At 53.0% G+C, this 22531-nt stretch overlaps 1 protein-coding gene across 4 annotated transcripts in view; it reads left to right on the forward strand.

Moving 5' to 3' along the window:
- Window positions 1-22109, forward strand: part of ILDR2 (immunoglobulin like domain containing receptor 2) — a 55489-nt gene extending 33380 nt beyond the window's left edge. For 3 of the 4 annotated variants that reach the window (XM_036894622.2, XM_057494965.1, XM_036894623.2), the window contains 6 exons: window positions 2647-2793; window positions 3828-4004; window positions 12565-12678; window positions 16448-16664; window positions 17653-18268; window positions 19111-22109. In XM_036894622.2, coding sequence (XP_036750517.2) covers window positions 2647-2793; window positions 3828-4004; window positions 12565-12678; window positions 16448-16664; window positions 17653-18268; window positions 19111-19146 — 1307 coding nt within the window. In that variant the 3' untranslated portion in view covers window positions 19147-22109. The remainder of the gene's footprint in view (window positions 1-2646; window positions 2794-3827; window positions 4005-12564; window positions 12679-16447; window positions 16665-17652; window positions 18269-19110) is intronic. The other variant, XM_057494966.1, reaches the window with a different exon arrangement.
- The last annotated feature ends 422 nt before the right edge of the window (window positions 22110-22531 follow it).

Here is a 22531-nt window from a genome sequence, read left to right on the forward strand (position 1 = left end):
TTTGCTTACTTTGCTGTCACTCCATCTGTCCTGCTTCTGCGTGAGTCACTAATTGCTCCTTCGGTGTATTTGCACATTTGTCAGTGTATGTGTGTGGTCTTTTCCAGGATGAACTAAGTCCATTGCAAGAGCCTTTAAATTGTATTTCTTCTGTTACCAGGCCCTAAAAGAATAATGTTAATTAAAAGAGGCTGAGATGGGGCCCCAGTTCTCCAGTGTTGGACACGTGGGCCCTTTGGCAGTCTGCGTGTCCATCTCAGCTTCTCAGCTGCACCTAGATGGCTATACGCATCCTTAACAGAGTCATTATTGATCTGCATCGCTCAGTCCTTGAGTTGTATGTTTGCCCATTCATTAGTGTACCACTGTGTTACTCTGAATTGCCTTGTGTGACTTTATCAAAACATTTTTTTCAAAGTTTCTGAAAGCTACATACCCTTCCTCCCTCAAAAAGCACACATTTACAGACTTTTATCACTTTGTGTACGATTTCAAGGGCTTCTTGGGCCTCTGAAGCCCCTGGGGTCCATGGAGTATGCCTGCTCAGATGCACACTGGTCTTTTTATGTAGCCTGAGTTGATGGCACCAGCTTAGACTAGCCAAGCCCAGTCCCTAATGGAAGGAGGCTCAAAGAGAAACAAGAACAAACTGTGGGAGAGGACATATCCCAACTCCGGGAGTAGAAAACGGTGTAATTCAGTCTTACTCTGGAGAGTTTCTCCCAAAGGGTTAAGAGCTGCCTGAGTTGAGAGCAGCGAGAGATACAAAGTATTCCTGCCCATTGGTTTTGACTTAATTCAGGTTTTAAGAAACATGCTGAGTCTTCACAGCTGAACTTAACTAATTATGAATCATCCTGGCCCTTCCCCATTTGCTGGCCAACCCAAGTATAGACACTGTTCTTACTGATGTTGACCCCAAGGTCACAGACAGATCTCTTTGTGACCCCCCTTCTCCAGAGTTCCTGCAGTTTGTGTGCATCACAAAGAAACAATGTTATGTTGCCCTGCTGCAAACTAGATGTTTAGATCCCCCCAGTCCCACAAAGAGTTACTGTATTTTTCCTATCTGGTCCTGGTCCCTGAATTTCCCTCCCTTTTGACTCCAAAAATCCTTTTGCAGTTAACATTGTTTTGTTTTTCCAAGGTGACCCGCCAGTCTGTATCCCTGACTGCCTGGCCCAAGCCGTAGCCACGGCTTCCACGTGCACATCTAATTCCCGGGCTTGTATCTATGGCAGGCCAGTCATGGGGCTCTGTAATCGCGGAGGCCCCGGCCAGCACGCTCAGCTGTCCACTGTCTTCAGTGCGAATGCTGTCCAGCCCGTCTGTCCAGACACAAGGCCTTCTCATTTCCTCACTGGAAAGAGGGGGGCCCAGTTTATTTGAATGTGTTTCAGATGAATGAGTATGAAGGGACAGTCAGGACATACAAGTTTGTTTTCTCTGAAGAAATGAAGGGTCAAATAATTATCATTTTCACCAAATCCTTCATATAGCAGAAATGTCATATTCTCAAGCTCCACTGAATGTCCATTTAGTTGAGGGAATATCAAATAGTCAAAATTCAGGAAAAACAGTGTTGCCCTGAAGTTTATTGTAAAGGGATTTTTGGTAAATGAAAAAGCGAGTCACTTTAATCTTTTGGCTTTGAAAGGAAGTCATGGCTCCGTCCAGTCCGTCCCAGCTTCCCGTGGGACGTCAGATCCTATAGCCAAGTCCCCAAATCGTGACATGAAGGCAAGTTACTAAGACCAGGGTCATTTTCATCTAAGCCAAGTGGAATTTGTTTCCTTTCTCTTCCTCTTTTGGATGGGCAATGAGCTGGAGTTCACGTTCAGCCTCTGGCAGAGCTGTGAAAACAGCAGAAATTAACAAACACAGCCAGATACCCACATATCTGTCTTGCCAGTCATCAAAGCCCTGAGCCATTTATTTTAGCCCGTGGCTGTCCTGGCGTCTAGCGTCTGAGCGTGATCAAACCAGGCCGTCCTCAGGCGTGGATCGCTGCAGCGCGCTCTCTGGGCCTCTGTCACTAGCTTTCTGTAACCATGGTTGGTGGACCGGTAGAAGTACTAGATTTTGACCTGTCTCCATGCTGAGCACAGGAAAGGTGTCAGCAGGGAAATCAGACGACCACGCGAGGGAGTGGACCACCGAAACATGTTCTGATTCAGACCAAGTAGATGCAGAGAACTTCTCAGGACTTACGCTTTCATAGATAAGAATAACTTGACTCAAAGGATGTGCATTCACAGAGCCCACCACTTCACAGCTCAGCAGACTGCCCCTCCCCAGCCAGGGGTCCTTCTGCTCTTGTCGCAGGCTTGCTCTGATGCTCCACTGGATGTGGTGAACCCCTTCCCCAGGGGGGAGCCCCGAGACCCCTCGGCGGCATGTGCCGGTCACCCCGCGTGCTCAGCTGACCTGGGTGACCCCCCCTCAGCCATGCCCCAGCCCTGGGGGGGTCCGCGCCGCTCTGCTGGCTCCATGAGTCCCCACAGTCTGCGGGCCTTGCACCCTGTTAGGTGCAGGGCGCCGGCTCCCCCAGGCCCCCGCCCCTCCTCTCCTGTGGGGGCGCCGATGAGAGCGTGGCCGCCCCGCCAGTGGGCTGCCTCAGGCATGGCTCTGTCTGTGTCCTCCCAGAGTGGGTGTTTGTCGGCCTGGTGATCCTGGGAGTTGCGCTCCTCTTCGTGCTGCTGGGGATCTGCTGGTGCCAGTGTTGTCCGCACAGCTGCTGCTGTTACGTCCGTTGTCCCTGCTGCCCGGACTCGTGCTGCTGCCCCCAGGCCTGTGAGTACAGCGGCCGACCCCGGGACACGTCCCTCTCCGTGGCGTGGCTGTGTGCCTTCCACCCCAAGAGGGGGTCGTTCAGACTCGCATCTCCGCTGGGTGCCCCCAGCTCCCAGAGGTGACCGTTCTCATTTCACCTTCTCCCCTGCATGCGCCCCTCCATGCTTTTTATCCACACCTGTCACCCTGCCTTTGGAATTCTCATCAATACCACTGGTGAAAGCATAGTTTAGGACAGCGAGGTTGTGGGGGTAAGCCTTTGCCCTCTCCTTGGGTGTTCCTACACGAGGAAGCCCTCTCTGGCCGTGCTCTCGCTTGCACAGCACCCCTCAGTTGACAGGCAGGATGTGCAGACTGCAGTCTTTGGGTCCCATCCAGCCACAGAGGAGTTCTGTTCACTCCCATGGCAGAATGGTCCACAGAGGGACTAGTCCTAATTTGGGGATTCACAATGGCCTGTCTCTGGCCAAGCCCCATGCAGGCATGAAGTCTGGCATCCCGCCACAACATGAACATATCTTGAAAGAGAGACCAACACGTCTCTTCAGTTTTCTTAGGAATGAAGCCATTCGCTCGAGGAGTCAGGTTATTTGCTCTGCTTTTGAGATCACAAAGCACCGTCCTGTGCAGGCCTGTGGCTTGCTCTGCTCCTGCAGAAGTGGGTTGGGGTCCTTCCAGAAGCAGCCCCGGGCAGCCCCGGTGTGAGGCCTCCTCCGCAGGGGCTGAGGCAGCCGGCAGACCGTTCGGTTAAGAGCAGGCTGGCTGCCGCTGGTCACCGGGGGGGCCGCTCTGACAGCTCCTGCACCGCTGAATTACTCAGCTGCCAGGTATAGACGGTCATTCCTCCTGTGGTTGCCTTTGACAGAGCTGGAGGAGCCCAAGGGAGTGGGGAGCGTGGTTCTGGAGATGGATTCAGCCCTCGGGACACACCCAGGCGCCCACCCAGGAGCCCCCTGCAGCATCCTCAGGGGTTTTGGTGCAAGGGCGTGGAGGGTGGGACGCTATAATCTCTTGCTCTTCATCTCCCTCCGCAGTGTATGAAGCAGGGAAAGCAGCAAAGGCCGGGTATCCTCCCTCTGTCTCCGGTGTCCCTGGCCCTTACTCCATCCCCTCTGTCCCCTTGGGAGGAGCCCCCTCATCTGGCATGCTGATGGACAAGCCGCACCCTCCTCCCCTGGCACCACGTGACTCCACTGGAGGAAGCCACAGTGGTAAATGCAGTTCCTGACTGCCCTGCGCCCTGCCCCTCCCCGCCTCCTCTCTGGCCCCTTGCTGATAAGAACTGTCGGCTTAGTGATGCGCCTTTGGAAAATGCTCATCTCCATTGCAGAAGTGGGGTCCTTCCAGTTGTATCAGCTACCTTCTGGCATACATGCCCGGCGTTCCGGGGGCTGCAGGGCATCCCTGCCCCCTGCTTTCTCTCAGGCTCCTTGATAACTCAAATGATAAGAAAAAAAGGCCAGGCTCCCCTTGAATGTTGGTCATTCAGTCAACAAACAGTTGTCTCATCCCCACCGAGTGTTCAGGAGGCTGTGAGGAGCACTAAGAAGTGGGGGCCACGGTCTGCAGAGCAGTGTGGCCCAAGCTGGGAGACAGCGCCCACCTTTATTAGGACCCCCCGATGCTAGAGTGTGGTACTGGGAGCTCAGAGAAGGGGCTGCAGTGGTGCAGCGTTGCCAGGATGAGGTGAGACGTGAGCTGGGTCCCGAGGAATAAGGAGGATGAGGAAAGCAGAGAGCAGGATGCTGGGCACCCGCCGGGGAAGGCCAGCCGGGGGGGAAGCCCGGAGCTGGGAGAGTGGGGTTCAGCTTTTCGTTCTCACTGGAAGAAAAGTGGAGGGATGTGGTGGAGCCAGATGAGGGAGCGCCTGGAAACCCGGCCGAAGAGCTGGGACTTGGTGCTGCCACCCAGCCAGAGCCCCTGCAGGTCCCTGAGCGAGTGGGACCCGCTCACGGGGCGGGTGCTAGTGGGAGAGGTGGCCGTAGCGCTTTGGGTGACCCCGTGGGCACCTGGGTTGTGACGACACAAGGGGTTGACGTGCTGGCTGAATCTGGAAGAGAAAGGGAATGAAGGAAGGATGAGCGCCAGTTGTCAGTGGTGCCAATCGTAGACATGAAATAGTTGGCAAGGAGGGCTTATTCGGGTGGAGGTTAGGGCATGAGGAATCCACGAGTATTGGCAGGGGTAGAGGGATGGAGGGGCATCTGAATAAAAGCACGGAGCAGTGAAGGGTGGAATTGTGTGTTTAGTACATTTAGGTGGTTTTTGAATGCCTGGATGTGGATAAGCCACTCGGGTTGGTAAGACAGACACTTCTGCCCTCGGGCTACCTGGGCCGCCTTCAGCGGGGACCGGGGCACAGTACAGCCCACTTCTGGAGCTGCCGATGCCCGGCCGTGGGAGGAGTGGATATCCTCCATGAGTAACTGGTGTTTATGTGTTTTTCTTTCTCCGGAACTATTAGTAGAATTGTGACGTCTGAGACTGGGAATGAGTCACAGATTTAAAAGTAAAAATTAATGATCAAGGACACACAGGGAATGAGAGATACAGACCACACAGTCCAGTTCCCCCAAGGATGGAGTAGGCAGAGGGGCACTTGTGGGACTTGTCTCACACCCTGCTGGCAGCCTCCCCCTTCTCCCCGACCTTCTTTCTCTTTCCTTCCCGCCAGAACCCTTTCCTAATTACTTTACATTGAATGGGTTCTCATAAAAAAATGATCCTTCCTCATAGACGGCAGGTACTTCCTCGCTCCTGTTTTCAACCTCTTTCCAATTCCTGTTTGTTGCATTTCAGTCATTTCGGCCCTGTCCTGCCATCCTAAGCAACTTCAGTTAGAAGGGACTTGATAAATAGGAAAGCTGGTTATTTCAGGTGCAGGAAATCCTAAGGCAGGGTGGCTCTGGGGCGGGTTAACTGAAAAGTTCAGGGGGCGTCACTGAAGGGCCGAGTTCTTTCCGTCTCCGTTTCATCCCCCTGAGCAAGTCCTCCGCCTGCCTGAGCCGGCCCCCCTCGTGCTCCCACGGCGCCCCGTACTCCAGCGCGTGCAGAGAGAGAAAAGGATATGCTTCTTCCGGGAGCTGCTCTTCTTAAGAATGAGGACAACTTGTCCAGAAGCCCTTCCCCCGTTCGGGCAGACTCCCCGGGGTTTTGTGTCCTGTGCCCTTTCCTAACCCAGATTGGCCAGGACTAGTCAATTCTCATCTCTTAGGCCAAAACACCTATTCACCTTGGAAATGAGCAACATCGGGGTTCATTAGCAAGGAAAGTGGGGACGATATGCAGCCAGCGTCTGCCAGGGCTCTTCCTGCCCATCTGGCTTATCGAGTCAGGGCAGAGTTCGTTATCCCCACTGGGCGCATCTCCGTACTCGTGGTCCCATGGCTGGAAGTACCAACAGCCTCGGGCTCTTTGTCCCTTAAGTAAGGCGGCTTACCCCAATGTTCTGTGTAGATAATTCTTTAAAGAATGTTAAGAAATGTTACAAAATGCTGATTGATAAAGATGTAAATTTAGCCTACTTTATATTTATATGCTAGTTCAATTTTAGGGTAGTTATCTAGCAACAATAGTTTTTCAGATTACATTTGTACGTAATACTTTCGAACACTCCGCATGTTGATGAGCAGCGTGCAGCGTGGCCAGTGGGGTACCAACGGGGAGAGAGGTGAAAGGCACCCTGATTCGTCTCCCGTGCCTCAGGGCTGCGGGAGACCCTCCAGTGCAGTGAAAGAGCGCCGTCTCCGCCCGTCCTGCTCGTGCTGCGTCCCCCTCTGCCTGGCCACAGGGCTCTCTCTTGAATGTCCACACTGCGTCCCCCTCTACTTAGCCACGGGGCTCTCTTGAATGTCCACACTGCGTCCCCCTCTGCCTGGCCACAGGGCTCTCTCTTGAATGTCCACACTGTGTCCCCCTCTGCTTGGCCACGGGGCTCTCTCTTGAATGTCCACACTGCGTCCCCCTCTACTTAGCCACGGGGCTCTCTTGAATGTCCACACTGCGTCCCCCTCTGCCTGGCCACAGGGCTCTCTCTTGAATATCCACACTGCGTCCCCCTCTGCTTAGCCACGGGGCTCTCTCTTGAATGTCCACACTGCGTCCCCCTCTGCTTGGCCACGGGGCTCTCTCTTGAATGTCCACACTGCGTCCCCCTCTGCTTAGCCACGGGGCTCTCTCTTGAATGTCCACACTGCGTCCCCCTCTGCCTGGCCACAGGGCTCTCTCTTGAATGTCCACACTGAGTCCCCCTCTGCCTGGCCACAGGGCTCTCTCTTGAATGTCCACACTGCGTCCCCCTGTGCCTGGCCACAGGGCTCTCTCTTGAATGTCCACACTGAGTCCCCCTCTGCCTGGCCACGGGGCTCTCTCTTGAATGTCCACACTGCGTCCCCCTCTGCCTGGCCACGGGGCTCTCTCTTGAATGTCCACACTGCGTCCCCCTCTGCTTGGCCACGGGGCTCTCTCTTGAATGTCCACACTGCGTCCCCCTCTCCTTGGCCACGGGGCTCTCTCTTGAATGTCCACGCTGCGTCCCCCTCTGCTTGGCCACGGGGCTCTCTCTTGAATGTCCACACTGCGTCCCCCTCTCCTTGGCCACGGGGCTCTCTCTTGAATGTCCACGCTGTGTCCCATTCCCACCCTGGGTCTGCAGCCTCTCCTTCAGTGACCCCTTCCTATCAGCATTCAAAACATGCTCAAATCTCTCCTGTTAAAATACAACAATTGGTAAAAACCCTGTAGTCCTCGGATGTTCCTTCCCTTCGTCTTTTCTCCTGTGCCCAGCCTAACTCCCTGAGGGAGTTCTCAGCGTGCCCTGTCCCACCCGCTCCGTAGCTCACTGCGCCCGGCTGTTGCTTGTGCCCCTCCAAGCAGCAGCTCTCGCCGAGGTCGCCTCACTGTAAATCCAGTGGACGCATCTCCATCGTTAGCTCCCCTGACTTCTCAAAAGCATCTGTGTCATCTTCCCCACCGGACCTTGCCATTCCCCACCTGTCACCCTGACTGCCGGCTGCCCCGCCTCTGCACACTCCCCCCACCCCCCCCGCGCCACCACCACCGATGGTGATGCCCCTGTTTTGTCCAGGGTCCTCTTCCGGGACATCTTCCCGACTCCATGGCTTCATCCATGTGCTGATGACTCTCAGCGTTTATCTCCATCCTCCCTTCTGCTCCTCCAGTCCTGCATATCCAGCTGCCTTCTGGACACCTCCACCTGGATACTGTCAGGCATTTCAAACTCAACCTCAGGAAACTGAATTAATCTGCTGTTTCTTGACTTCAGCTCCTACATTTCTCATCCCAGTGGATGGTACCACTGTCCACTAGCAGCCCAAACCAGAAGCAGGGTCTTCATCCTTATCTGTTCCTCTCCTTCACTGCCCTCATCCAGCTGGTCACTAAGCCCTTCAGCTCGCACTTCAAAATACCCTTGAATCGGCTTGCTCTCCCCCATCTCTGCTGCAAGCGTCCAACCCCTCATCTCCCACCTTGACTACTACGATCATCTCACACCTGGGTTTCCCACATCTGCTCTTCCCTGGTGCTAATCCATTTTACTTTCAGATCCACCTGACCTCTTCTCATCCTTCTTGCAAAAGAATAGAGTAGGCAGTAGAGTTTTGAAATGTCATTTTCAAAACTAATAAGGATGTGTGTCTATATATATGCCTACTGTATGTATACAGAGAATATGCAAATTTTCAGCATCACTTCTCCCACAGCTGAGCCGCTGTCACCCCGGGGGTGGGATCTGGCAGCTGTTCCCTCATCCATAAACAGCCTTACTTAGCTCATTAAGAAAGGACAGGAAGAACAAGGCTATATCCATGAGTATCTGCCTTAGAGACTTCTTTTTCAAGTTTTATAAGGTGGACTTGGCTGTAAAGGGGAAATTAGCTTAAAAAAATAGTTCATTTTCAGCTAACTGGGTCCAAAGTATCAGCTCAATTCCTTTAAGAGTTTTTGAAATTACAGTTTGTCATCAAAGTGAATGTCCCAGTAGCCCCTCTCCAATAAAACTTAACATTGGCAAGGATAATAGACTAGAGGAGCTGAAGTATGAAGAGCCCTGTCAGCTAAAGGACTTGGCCCAGACTGAGCTTGAAAAGAGATGTGTCATCCATCCACCCTAAACGGAAACATCGCTGGGGGAAAAAAGTTACTTTCCTAAAAATGCCGGCCTTTGGCCAACCGTCTAGGACCTTTCTTATTAAGATATCACCACACACCAGAGCAGTGTCTGCTCTACACACAGATAAAAATCAACGTGACACCACTCTTTTCAAATCAAGAAAAATTTAATGATTGCCTCAAGGAGTTTTCCAGTCCAGCAGAGTAACTGCTAGGGGTTGTGAAGGGAAATAAAATGAGTAAAAATGCAAAGCAGTGTGCAGTAAGACTATTCTCTGATGAAGCTCAGAAAAAGGAAAGTCCTATCTGCTTGGAGAGATCAAGAAAAGTTTTTGGGTGTTTTATATGTCCCTGTGCACAAGTGTGACGCAGAGCCAGATTCCACCAGGAGAATTAGAGTGTGCTGCAAATAAACAACACCTTTTGAAGGGAGACTTGCCCACCTTTTTAGTTACTGACACTAAATGGACGATAGCTCTGAAGTCTAAAATCAGTACTTTGCGTCCATCCTTTTGGACAGGTTCGAGGGATTTAGATTTGTGAAGCAATGAGCTGGTATGCCCGAAAAGTCCACACCGAAAGCATCTACTGCAGGAGAGTCTCCTAATTGTGCCAGTATTGAAAGGTGAACACCACCACCTTCATTCGGGGCTGTAAATAGTTGCTCCAGCTTCTCAGGGACACGATAACCTGTGCATGTGTAATCCAATCTGTCTTACAACGAGGAATGTAATTTGTTACAGTGACACACAAAGCCATCTAAGCTCCAGTCCAAGTGACAAGTAGCCGAGGTTTCCAGCTGTAGCTCAGGGTGGTGCCGTCTCTCACCATCAGGGGATAGCCGTACATTGTCCTATAAAGCAGCAGGACCTCCCCTAAGCTCATTCTGAATGTGCTTCAGGTATCAGGCCCACCTAAATAAAGCCACAGCTGCATGTAGAACAGCCCTCATACCTATAAATACGCCAGCACTTTTTCACCTAAAAAAAATTGTACTACTAACAAAACTTAACTAGATCTTGATCCCAGCTGCCATTCCCTCCACCAACCAACTATATGGCTTCTTCTGCCTTACTGTGTAAAGCTTGCAAGATAGTCTCTATTCCTGACTTCTGATTCATTCATTCACTCATTCATTCACCCATTCATTCCTACAAATGCATGTGTTTGAGTGGCCACAATGTGCCAGGTTCTATGCTAGGTGCTGGGGATGCAGAGGTAAACAGAACTGGTCCTTATCCTCAGGAAGCTTACAGTCTACAGAGGGAAACTCTACTGAAAATACTCTTTTGTACACGGCCCCCATTCCCAGGCTGACACCAATTAGTTCGAATATCTATTAAGTGCCTGCTGTGTGTCAAGCACCATCCTGGGCTTTACCCTGATCCAGAACAATAAGAGTTCTTTTCCCTCAAGAATCTTTGGGAAACATAGACATTTATACAGGTAACTTGAAACAAATTGGAATGTGTTTAGGGCCATAGTGAAACTTCAGAGTAAATGATTTATAAGCTAGGTGGGAGATAAGAAAAGGAGAGAGAGAACTTTTCTAGCCATGAGAATCAGAGAGGGCCTTTTGGATGCGGTAACATTTGAGCTGCCCCTGATAATTGCAAAGAACTCAAAGAGTTCCACTGATTTGACCATTGTTGGGGGTTTTTCCTTTTCCTTTTTTCTCTTTATTTTCTTTCTTCTTGTTTATATATTTGTCTCCTTTATGAGGTTATTTAAAGGGTGGGATATATTAGTTGCATTTTATAAACATGAGAGCTGAGTCCCAGACAGGTCACCGTTTGAGTGCCTCCGCAAACCAGAGGCAAATGCCCAGGTCCCCACTTGCCAGTCCTTGGTTTCATACATCAGACATAACTGCCTCAGAACAGACGTAGCAGTTCCTCGGGGTAATTGCATTTTAATTGAACTGTCCGTATTACACTGTAAACGCCTCTACAGAGATGGAAGAGCACACAGCTTGATAAATAAGATCATTTCTACTAATAATTGCTTCTGCATAAGGATTATGGATCTAACCTTTAGGAGAAAGTGCCTCTACAAAGCGTGTGCTGAGATTCATTAATTTTTTGAAGTAATTCCACAACTTGAGATGAACGAGCACCGCCCAGCACGCTCCGTGTAGAAAAGCAGTGCGCCTGCAAATGGATGTGGGGGCGTCTTCTCAGTCTTCAGTGCCAGGGCTGTGATTAGAGGGCTGTGGAGTATTAGAGTTCAATCTTCCCTGTACAGAGAGCGCTGTGTGTGGGGGCGGGGGGGCGGTTTGTCCACAGCCAGGGTGTCGTGACCAAAAGCGGAAAGCAGGGCACGTGGAGGCCTGCAGCCCTGTGGTTGCTGAATGGTGCTGGGCGCCCCTGGCAAGCGAGAGCTCTGGAGTGGGTCATGTGCTTCCATCCTGCCTACGGTCCCGATGGGCTGGAAGGCAGGACTGTGCCTCAGGGCAGATGCCGTGCGCGCCGACGGGCATCTCCTCTGGGCGTCTTTCTTGTCCTCCCCTTCCACCTCTCGGTACTGCCTCTGCTCCTAGCCTGGAGAGACACCATGGTAGGCTGCAGTCAGACCTCACGGCTCCATAGCCCGGCTGCAGTTGTTCTCCAGCGAGTTCTGGGGCCCCTGAGCCGGAGCTTCCTCGGTGCTGCTGAGGAACGGAGCTCCTTTTTAGGGCCCAGGAAGGGGTGTCTCTTACCATTACTGCTCCGTCCCCATCCCATCCTATTCATTCCCTTCTCTTTCTTTTTTTCCTTTTTCTCTTATCCATGAAGATTACACCTGTCTGTGTCTGATCACCCCTGGGGCTGGTATTGGACTTGACTGATTCTCAAGTGACACGGGGCTTAAACAGCCTTTGTTCCCTGACAGTATGAGTGATGGGAATGCAGGAAATGGTATTATCTCTCAGACGTTAGTTTTGTTTTTTATTAAGCCCTGCAAATAACACCTGCTTGTAAGCACAAACCAGCAGGTTGAATTAATCATGTCTAAAATATGGTATTCTCTTTCCTAAAAGGAAAATGCTAAAGACATAAAACAGAACCAAAATCAGTAATCCATGTATTTTGCATCTTGCATTTTATTTTGTACTAATGCTTAGATGTCTACAAGCTAATATTAACTCAACGCACCACCCAGTTGAGGAATTTTTGCACCATCTCCCAGGCAACCACAGGCTCTCAGGCCACCTGTGTCAAGGTGCCTCATGTCTGAGTATCTGCTTTCAAGTCGCCTGTTCTGCCACCAAGTTGCAAGACGTGACCCTCCACAGTAGAGCGACCTGTGTCCTCAGTCTAGAACGTGGTGTCGGTGTGGGTACCCTCCCCCAAGCTTTAGAGAGGGTGTGCCTTACACGGAGCTTAAAGGAGGTTGGGAGAGAAGCAGCCGAGGTTAACAGATGACGGCAAATGTACTGTAATAGAGGTTTGCTGTTGACCTGCTGCTCCTCCATCCCAGTGGCACTATCTGCTACAGGGCATCGCAGGTATGGTTCCTTATGCACAAATATAGACTGCTATTTCTGGGTGACTTCAAAAAGAGTTTCTGTAAGTGGGAACCATGTGTTCTACTTGGTGACATAAATGGAGGCTCCTTCTCCTGATTTTCTAGTTCACCACCTCGTCCTTTTCTCAACAGTTCGCAAAGGGTACCGGATCCAAGCCGACAAGGAGAGAGACTCCATGAAGGTCCTGTACTACGTGGAGAAGGAGCTGGCTCAGTTCGATCCAGCCAGGAGGATGAGAAGTAGATGTGAGTATCTGTTAGTTTTGTGTTGCCTATGCATCCTGCAGGGGTTCATCAATAAGAGGGATTTGGGTTTTACCAACTTGGGTGGCCCTGACCTGCCAGGTCTGAACAAGCAAGGTGCTGGTGACTCTATCCTGAAAAAGTAGCTTTGAGTACATAGAGGGGAGAGAAAGGGCTTCTGGTAGAAAGCAGAACAGTCATGTACCACATGTGTCTCCCCAGGGGCAATCAGATTGCTGGGCTATGCAATCCTGGAGTTGGAAGCGTTTTGTTAGAACAGGTTTGCCCTACTCCTCCCTTTAAAATACAGTCAAAATAATGACTGAATGACGTGTGTCATTCCTGACATGAAAGGGCCAGTGTTGAACAATCGTCCAGCTGCCAACCTGCTGCACGGAGGCCCCAGTGAAGGTGAAAGACAATCCTGCTAAAGGGCCTCATAAAAGAGAGGCCCATCCTCCTCTGAGGGGCCCAGCAGCAGAGACTGAGGGGCAAGTAAAGAGGCCACCCCTCTGGTTAAAAGAGCTTTAAATTACCTAGTCTGTAGGTGGCAGGACCCCAACACTTAACTTGCCCACGGCCTCTGGGGACCCGGCAGCTGGCCCAGCTGAGTCTTTGGGCTGGATTCCCAGTTACCATCTGTCGCTGTGGGCAGCACAGGGCAGGTCTGACGTGGACAGGCAAATTGTCAGGGTGCTGGCAGACATGGATGTGGGGCCACTACGTCCCCCTCTTGGAACCAGTGGGAGACCTGGTGGAACTGTTGGGGAAACAGTCCCAGACTGAAGGAGGCGGATTCCAATGAAGGACAACATTTTCCTCCCCGTTTGCAGTTCTAAATCCATTCTGTCTGGGGTGCACCCATTGCTGCATCCTCCCACTGCACCTGCTATAAAAAGACCGTCTCCAGATTGGGATGTCGGGAAGGCAGATGTCACTGCACCTGACATGTTAGTTGTCACAGTGCTGTCATGGAGCCATAAGGGACAGAGACAGAGAGTCAGCGATCGGGGAGAAGAAGCCTGTGGAGGAAGCCTGTGAATCTCACAGCTTGGAGGAAAAGTTAAAAACTGAGGTTAAAAGTAAAGGGCGACTCCTGGTGGAGGTGATGTCTTCTGTCTCCCTGGGTTAAGTCGGTCTCCAGGGCCTGGCTTGTCGTAAGGAATGAAATCTTAGCATCCAGGGGGATCTTAGAAATGGCCTGAGATGACCCATGTGGTGAGGAACCAGAAGAGCAGGGGGTCGAAGTGATGGAATCCGGACTAGAACTCAGCCCATCTCATTCCCAGGCCTGCGCTCTTTACACACAGAACTTGTGAGCAGGCTGTGGATGGCTCAACGGCCACAGCAGCCGTTTCTATTTGGAGACCACAGCCTTCCAGCTCACAGGACTTTAGGATGTCAGAGCTGGAAGAGACTGGCGTTGGTGAATTCCCTCCCTCATTTTACGGAGGAGAAGAGGGAGACCGGCTGGGAGAGCCACCAGGGCCAGAACTCAGCCAGTGCCAGCACGGGAGCCCGGGTCTCCCGGAGCCTGCAGGTTGACCTTATGATAACTGCATGGAGGTGAAGTAGGGACCCAGTTCACTTGACCTGGAGTAGGTCTAATCCTGAAGAGCAAAGTAACCCTGGGGATGGGTCATGGTGGTGGGACAGCCTTGAAGATCTGATTGCAAAATGGGTCTCATGGTTCCAGGTTGCAGCGAAGGGGTAATTGATTTGTAAGAATTGGGAGTTTCAGGTTCAGGCTCTGAATTCTCTAGCCAGTGTCATCTTCGTTTCCCTTTCCCCTTGTAAGTCTGGGGCACTCTCAGAATGTTTTTAGTCTAGAATCACAGGGCACAGATCAGCAAACTATAGCTGATCTACCTCCTGTTCTTGTACATAGTTTATTGGAACACAGCCATGCCATTTGCTTATATATATCTCCTTACACTTAGGTATGACTTATGTCACTTGTGTCTGGCTCCTTTTACTCTACAATGGCAGAGCTAATAGCTGTGACAGCATGGCTCGCAAGCCAAAAATAGTTACTTTCTGGCCCTTTGCAGAAAAAGTTTGCCTCTTCTGTCCCAGAGGCACATTATTCGGTGTCTGTGAAGCAGGGGATGTTGGTGTTCATGCTCAGAGTGGCAGGAATTTCAGAGTAGCAAATAAGCCAGACAGTCCGGCACTGTAAGTGGGAGGCAGAGACAGCCCTCGCCGTGTGGAGAAGCAGAAAAGGCCCAGCATCCCTGAAGTTTAAGGGACATTCCGAGACAACAGTGCAGTTTTTCAAAAGTCTCCCATAGTGCATTGTAAAGTTCTCTTCTGTACGGTTCCCAGGAGATTGGGATTTACTGAGATCATGAGAAAAGGAAGTTTTTGGATTTTACTAATCAATAGGATCTGGGCTATTTTCCTTTAATAAAGATGTGCACTGAATGGCGCATTCTTACGAGGAAGAAAAGGTTTAAAAATTAGATTATAATTCAAAACCAACTGATTGTATGACCAAAATGAATGGCATTCATAGTAAGCCCTGTATCTTGGTAACAGGACAAGGAGGCTGTGTTTATGCCATGGGGGAGGCCCCCCCTCCCTGTCATGGGTACAAATCAGCAAAAATTCTCTGCTCCTCCAGACAGTCGGGAATAGAGAGAAAGAGAGAGAGAGAGAGGCACCTGAAACACATTTGTGCCTCCCACATCCTATCTTGGCTTACCTTTCACTCAACAACCAGGCCTTACACCTTGTAAATGTTGTTTTTTTATATTTTTTTGAAGTTCTAACCAAAAGACATTAGAAAACAAATGGATTCAGTCACCCTATAAATAGATCCACTGGGCTTACTTCTTAAGTAAAATGATATTCAATCCATTTCAAAGTTCTATAAATAAATGGTTTGATTTTTTTTTTTTTCTTTCTAGACTGTGATTCTGGTCCTTATTCACAAGGGTTTTTGCAAAAAGCTACTCAGGCCACTTGAGGAAATGAGAAAGCTGCGAGCAGGCCCCACTCCCCTTACAATTTTAGGCTGAGGCAAGAGTTCAAGAGGAGGCCAATAGACCAGAAGTGCAGCCCACCCCCTTTTCTTCCCATACCTCCAAGCAGCGGTCCTGGCTACCTGTGGCCGCGTGCACCTGGAATACTCTTTGGAGGGAGGAGGGGGAAGATGTGTACCTAGGCCCTGGAAATGGACTCGGTGCCATTTGGGGAGGGCATTCCAAGTTCCTGGAAGAACGGCCAGAAGGGGGACGGGTGGACACTAGATGCGCAGTCCCCTGGACCTCATGGACTCCGTGCTGTGGAGGGGGCATGGCTGAAAGAGGCTGGAATGGCGGGTCTCTAAAGCCCGGCCAACAGCAGGGAAGATACTGTGATGTGTGGCTTCTCTCCCTCTCTTTTGGCCCCTTTTGGCTCATCATCACAGCTCATCACAGAATTACTCAAGAAGAATAAAAACATTTGAACACAGATGATGATGCCCAAGGAGGAGCCCAGCTGCTGAGCCCAAGTTCTGGGAAGCCTGCCTTAGGGGGCACAAGAACAGTTGTTTTTCCAATGCCAAGAATAGAGCACGTAGGAAGCCTCCCTCTCTGTAAGCAAGTGGGCCTGGAGCTGCAGCCGGTTCCTGCTGAGCTAAGCACACACACCACACTAGCTCAGGTCTGCAGCCCATGGGCTGGGCCCTCAGATGGGGGTCTCCTGGGGCCACTGGTCTCAGCCTGAAACAGTTTCCATCCTGACTAGGATGTAGACGGCTCTGTCGTGCTTGGTTTTGTCCCTGCAGATAACAACACCATCTCAGAGCTCAGCTCCCTGCATGAGGAGGACAGCGGTTTCCGCCAGTCTTACCATCAGATGCGAAGCAAGCAGTTCCCCATGCCGGGGGAGTTGGAGTGCGATCCTGAGTACTGGTCAGGCGTCATGGGAGGCAGCAGTGGGGCAAGCCGGGGGCCCTCGGTCATGGACTATGACAAAGAGGATCGGGAGAGCTTCAGGCACAGGTGACGGCTGCTGATGGGGGCTCTGGTGCTGGGTGCCGGCGTCGGAGCCCGGGGCGGGGAGGATGGGGGCTGTTCCTTGCCAGGAGCACGTGTGTCCCTGCCCTGGGTGGGTCTCCTGCCACAGCATGTGTTCTCTGTTGAGTGTCCCCTTCTCCCTCTGCTTAGCAAGGAAACACTTGAGAGCATGTAAGGAACTAGTCGGCCAAGGCCCTCTGAAATGGGTGGTCTAGGGCACTTTGTGGACCTTGTTGACATGTGCCTGCCCTTCTCAGACATTTTATCCTAGAACCTCTAAAAATTCCCACCCACCCATCCATCATTTTGGATCATTTGTTATGTGAAAGATAAAATGCCCAACACATTCTAACTATTGTATTTGATTCTCATAACTCTAAAAGGCACTATCTAAAAGGTACTATTAGTGTCCCCATTCTAAGTTGGGGAAACTGAAGCTTACCGATACCAAGGAAGTTACCCAGGGTCACATGGCCAGTGAATGTGGGAGGCCAAGATGTGTGTCCTTCCCCACTCACCTGTCCTTTACCTTGAAGGACAGCAGACATTGCCTTTTTCTCAAACTTAACCAACTGCAAGGGTCCCTCCGGCCTGCTGCGGGGAAAGGTAATTCGTCCCTCAGCTCCGAGGGAGGAAAGGCCTGTCTGTCACCGATTATTACAGGGGTCCCTGCAGCCACAACGGTGTGTAACGCCGTACCCCCGCTGGCCCCGAGGTGTGAGGCACGAGGCGAGGCTGTCGCCCAGAGGTCACTTAGTGATTAGAAGGCCCCAGCCTGTGCCAGCGCCGCGCAGATGGCGGCGTATCTCCATCCCCACGGACTCCCGGGACGGACCCGGGTGCCCTGGCCTTCCTCTGCCGTGTGAGCGTCCAGGGCGGGCAGGTGCTGGGGGCGCAGCCGGCTCGGTGGCGGCGCCCCGGCGCCCTCGCCCCCCTCGCCCCCCACCCGCTGACCGAGCCCCTCCGCCCGCAGCCAGCCGCGCTCCAAGTCGGAGATGCTGTCCCGGAAGAACTTCGCCGCCGGGATCCCGGCCGTGTCCATGGACGAGCTGGCGGCCCTGGCCGACCCCTTCGGCCCGCGGGCCCGCCGGGCGGACGGCAACGGCCACGAGGCCCGCGGCGCCGCGCGCTTCGAGCGCCCCGAGGCGCGCGCGCCCGCCGGCTTCTACCCCGGCTCGCCGGAGGGGCGCCCCGGGCCGCGGGGCCGCCGCGAGCCGCCCGGCGCCGACCGCTGGGGCCCCAGCCCGGCGCGCCGCAGGCCGGAGGACGCGCCGCTGCCGCGCCTGGTGAGCCGCACGCCGGGCGCCGCGGGCGCGCTCGAGGCCTCGCTGCGCGCCGGGCCCCCCGAGGGCGCCAGCCGCGGCGGCAGCCTGGAGACGCCGGGCCGGCGGGGCGCGCGCGGGGCCGCCTTCCTGGGCTGGGCGCCGCCCGCCGCGCTCGACGCGGGCCCCGGGGACGCCGCGGCCGCCGACGCGCTGCCGCCCTACAGCGAGCGCGAGCCGGGCCGCCGCCCGTCCCTCCGCAGCCGCGAGCCGCCCGTGCCCGGCGCGGCGGACCCGAGGAGGAGGAAGGACGCCGCCAGGAAGGCCGTGAGCGCGGGGCCGGGCGGGGCGGGGGGCGCCGGCAGCCTTTCGAGGGCGGGGATACGAGGGGTGCTGGGCTCGGGGGCGCCGGCGGCCTTCCGACGGCAGGCGGGGCTCCGCGTGCGCGCTCCCCGCGGAGGGCAGCCCCCCCACTCGGGCAGTTCGCGGAGCGCGGGCCGCGGCGCGCCCGCTGTGCGGGGAGGAGCCCCAGCCCTCTCGGTTCGTCGTCCGTCCTGTGCGGGGCCCTTTGGAGGCCCCATGGCCGTCCCTGGGTGCCAGCAGCCCTCAGCTGTGGGCTCTGGGCCTCGGGAGGCCCCCGGGGCCCCCCACGGGTGTTCCCCGGAGGTCCCGCCTGCACCAGAGGCCACCCTCCAGGCCCCGACCCACCCCTCCCACCGTTTCCAAGCCGGGCCTTTTCTTTGGCGTGTCGGTGCCGTGCGTTCTGACATGATTATTATCCCCTCCACGACAAATACCTTTCATTGCTCTTTTAACAGAAAAATGAGGTGACTGCAGTGCTGTGGGAAGGAAAGGAACTCCCGGGCGAGGAAGGGGTCTGGGGACACCTCCCGTGCCAGCTGTGGAGCTGTGCACGTCGCAGGCAGCCCCAACGGGGTGGGGACTCACTGTGTGGCCGTGGAACGACGTTCCATCTGGTGTATATTGGCTTGAGCACCGAACAAGGCTTAGGAGCAGGAGGCACAGCCTAGGGAGAGATCCCGAGTCAGGGCGGGCCAGGCTCTGGCACAGGTGGCGGACTCTGCCCGGGGACCTGTCTGCTGTGTTGGGCCGGTTTCCTTTAACCGTCGTGTGTGGTTTAACGTTGAGTCCTTTCTGCTCTTCCTCAGAGTGACTTTCCGACTAGGATGTCCCTTGTGGTCTGACGTTTGTTTTCGAGACATCTCTCAGGATGACTAGAAGGTCAGAACTGGACTACGGACGCGGGTAGGACACGTCCAAGAGCCAGCAGCCCCGGGACCTTCTCTGGCCAGCAGCGTAGAAGATTTTCTGATCTTTGCTTTGGCAAGGGATGGGGGGCAGCCTTTAAGAGAGGCTGATTCCAAACCTCGGTGCCCATCCAACTAGTTGGAGAAGCTTGTCAGGAGAGCAGCTGTGTGTGAGAACATCCCCACACGTGGAGTTCATCACCCACGGAGTTCATTCTGCCCAGTCTCCTTCCTTAGCTGTTCCAGGATTCCTCTTACAAATCCAAAACAGAGTTAGTTCTGGACTACGAATCCCCAGAAAACGCCTATGCCTGCAGAATGCTTCTCTACACCTTCTGTGCTGTGCTTGGAGGCAGAAGAATTTATCACTACAGTTAGGAGGCCTTCTGCTGACCCTGGAAGATGGCTTCGGGCAAAATATACCTTTTACTGCACCACCTGGCAGTCACTGGTCAATGACTGCTGTTTCACTAAAATCAGCCCTCTGGTGGGCTCAGTGACAGCGCCCTGCTGGACAGTCACAGAAATTATTTCCAATTGCTGTTCTGAATGACAGTTCGTGAGTGACTGGAGCAAAACAAAAGAGAGAATCCGTTTTGAAAAGCTAAGTGGCGTTTCTTCTGCCATTCTGAGAACATAGATTGCTTTTCTCGTTATGTACACAGTGGCATCTGAGTCTCGGACACCAAGGGCTCTCCTCATCCTCCCCTCCCTGAACCATCCACAGTTTGGTGCCACACACACAGCGCCTCACCTCCCTCTGCCCTCTGATTAGGTTGTCATCAGGTGCCTTTTGATACATGCTTAAAATGCACACATGAAGAAAAGAAGGAGAAAACAGCAGAAATGCACAATAGAGAAGAACGAATGGAAATTTAAGAGGAAAAGAATATATGGTCCTGTTATATTTTGGATGTGGGCCATTTTCCCCCACAAACTCTATTGGGTCATCTCTGGTTTTGTATTTCATTTCCCACACATTGTTTCTGCCATTCCAGGACCCCAGAGGTGTGGAGCATGCATCTCTCGGCCTCTCCAGGTTGCCATTCTAGCCTTTGGGAGATGAGGGACACCGCTTTCTCAGAGCCACCTTCCTATTCCCAGCCTTGCCTAAATGATCGGTTCTGCCTACATCCCAAAGCTAGATCTCTTTGGATTTTGTCATTTGTACGGATCACAGAAAATGACCACAAATTCTTCCCTTCTCATCGAGAGGTACAGTTGGTTTCTCCACCCTTTGAATCTGGGGTTGGTCATGTGATTTGATTGGGGCGGTGGCCCAATAGCAAATGCGATGGAGGCAGAGACTTGAAAGCTTGTGTGCGGGGCTCACCCCCTCTTGCATCTCTTGGGGACCTTGCATCACCACCCGGGAGAGCCTGGGCTCTCTCGCTCCACCAGGAGAGGAGGATTACCCCGGTTATCCAGTCTGACAGCCCGCCCACTCTCCATGGTTCACAAACACGCGGGCGAGCCCCGCCAAGACCAGGAGAAGAACTGCCTCGCTGAGCCCGGCCCGCTCTTGATTCCTGCTTGAGGCAGGAGAAGCGGATGCACCCTTTAAACGGTCATTTCTCTGTAAGGAAGATCTGACTTTTTCTCCTTGTCTGAATATTTGACTCCATCTAACCTTAGGTGTCTCACAGTCTCCACTTTCTCTGACAGACCTTTGTCAAAGCATTTCATCGCACGCTATTATGGTGGGACATGGGGTTGGGTCAGATCACTAGAGGGCAGTGATGTTTGGCCTCCCTGTCCCCCTGCTCCCAGCAGTGGTCCGTTCTCTGTCTTCAGATCCACGGACAACTTTGGAAGAAGGTTTCTTCTCCAGCGTCTCCTTGGCCTTCCCCAGAGCCACTGGACTGAAGCTGAGCCCTATTCTCAGAACACCATTCCACTGGTATCTATTAAGTCATGGCATTTCCCAAACAGTCCCACGTGTGCAGTGAAATAAAGAAGGTCTGGGTGAAGGTCAGAGGCTGACTACCGATGTTGGGAGGAGGATCGGCCTCCTGAGGACTTCACAGTGGCTTTGGGCTGTTCGGCGGGGGGAGGACCAGCAGGATGTCTTCGCCCAGTGCTGGCACCCCCATGGGCTGGAAGACACAAGCCATAACATTGGTGCTGAGTTTTACACTTGCTGGTGCCCGGCCTCTGAAAGCCTGGGTCTAATCTGTCTGTTTAGGCCCCAGTTTGGTTCGAAAAGATTAAAACATCATTTCTTAGTCACCAGCTTTGGATTTCCACTTGCTCAGGCAATTCTGGAGAATATGGGTACTTGTCGTAGCTACTATCTCTTTACACTGAGCACTGTGCCAGGCTTCTCACCACCAAAGAGCGCATAGCACCAGCTGCAGAGACCAGAAATACTGCTTTTATTAGCCAGGGGCAGGCGTGATTTCTGTAAGGGTGGAGGGCAATACTGGGGAAGAATTATTAAAATTGGAAACGTGCAGTTCCAGAGGCAACAGTGCCACAGACAAGGAAAACACAGAAGGCCAGAGGGCCCTGAAAATAACCTGGGGAAGTGGGGCCAGGCTGCCCTCTGCAGGGCTCCATAAATCGCTTAGGCTTCCAGGCCCCCCACCGCAGGATGAAACAGCCGTGCTGGGTATGTGCACAGGAGACAGAGCTGACCAGACGCAGGCGGAGCTGGCCGCCCTCCGCACCTGGCGTGTCCTGTTTCTTTTCCCCCAAATGGCGTGTCCTCTGTAGGAAGTGCTTACATGTGTTAGCTTCCTTCCTAGTTTTTATTGGGATACAAAATAAGTCAATGTAAGACATGGTCTCTGTCCCCTGGGACATTAGACATGCCCAAGGTTCTATGTCTATAATATGAAATACTGCTATGGATAAATTAAAATAAACCCAGAGAATTAAAGTTTTTTAATTTAAATGGATGTATTTTGATATTTGTGTGGTCTGTGTTTGTGCATCCGCCCCACTTAAAGATACGCTCAGTGGTCTGAAAAGCCAGTATTAAAACATCTGAAGGAGAGGAGGTGGATGAGGATGGGAGCCGGAGTTAGAGGCCTCGGGAGTGATGGGTGAGCTGCGCTTGGCCCGTGAGTCAGCTGAGTCAGGGATGTGTTGCACGAGGGCGCGTGGGTGCAGGGAGCAGGACGTGTCCTGGTGGATGATGCGTTCTCCAGGCCGTGCATGGACGCGTGAGGAAGTTGGGCACGTTTGCTGTGGAGTTGGTGGTAAGGGGTCAGCTGTTCCACCCGAGTGTGCTCACGGGGGAGCTGGCATCTGCCTCCGTAGGGGCTCAGTTCTGCAGCCCGGAGCGTTGTGGCCACCCGCCCTAACACAAGACAGGTTT

Source organism: Manis pentadactyla, chromosome 19 (genome assembly GCF_030020395.1).
Source record: "Manis pentadactyla isolate mManPen7 chromosome 19, mManPen7.hap1, whole genome shotgun sequence".
In the NCBI taxonomy this organism is placed as follows: Eukaryota; Metazoa; Chordata; class Mammalia; order Pholidota; family Manidae; genus Manis; species Manis pentadactyla.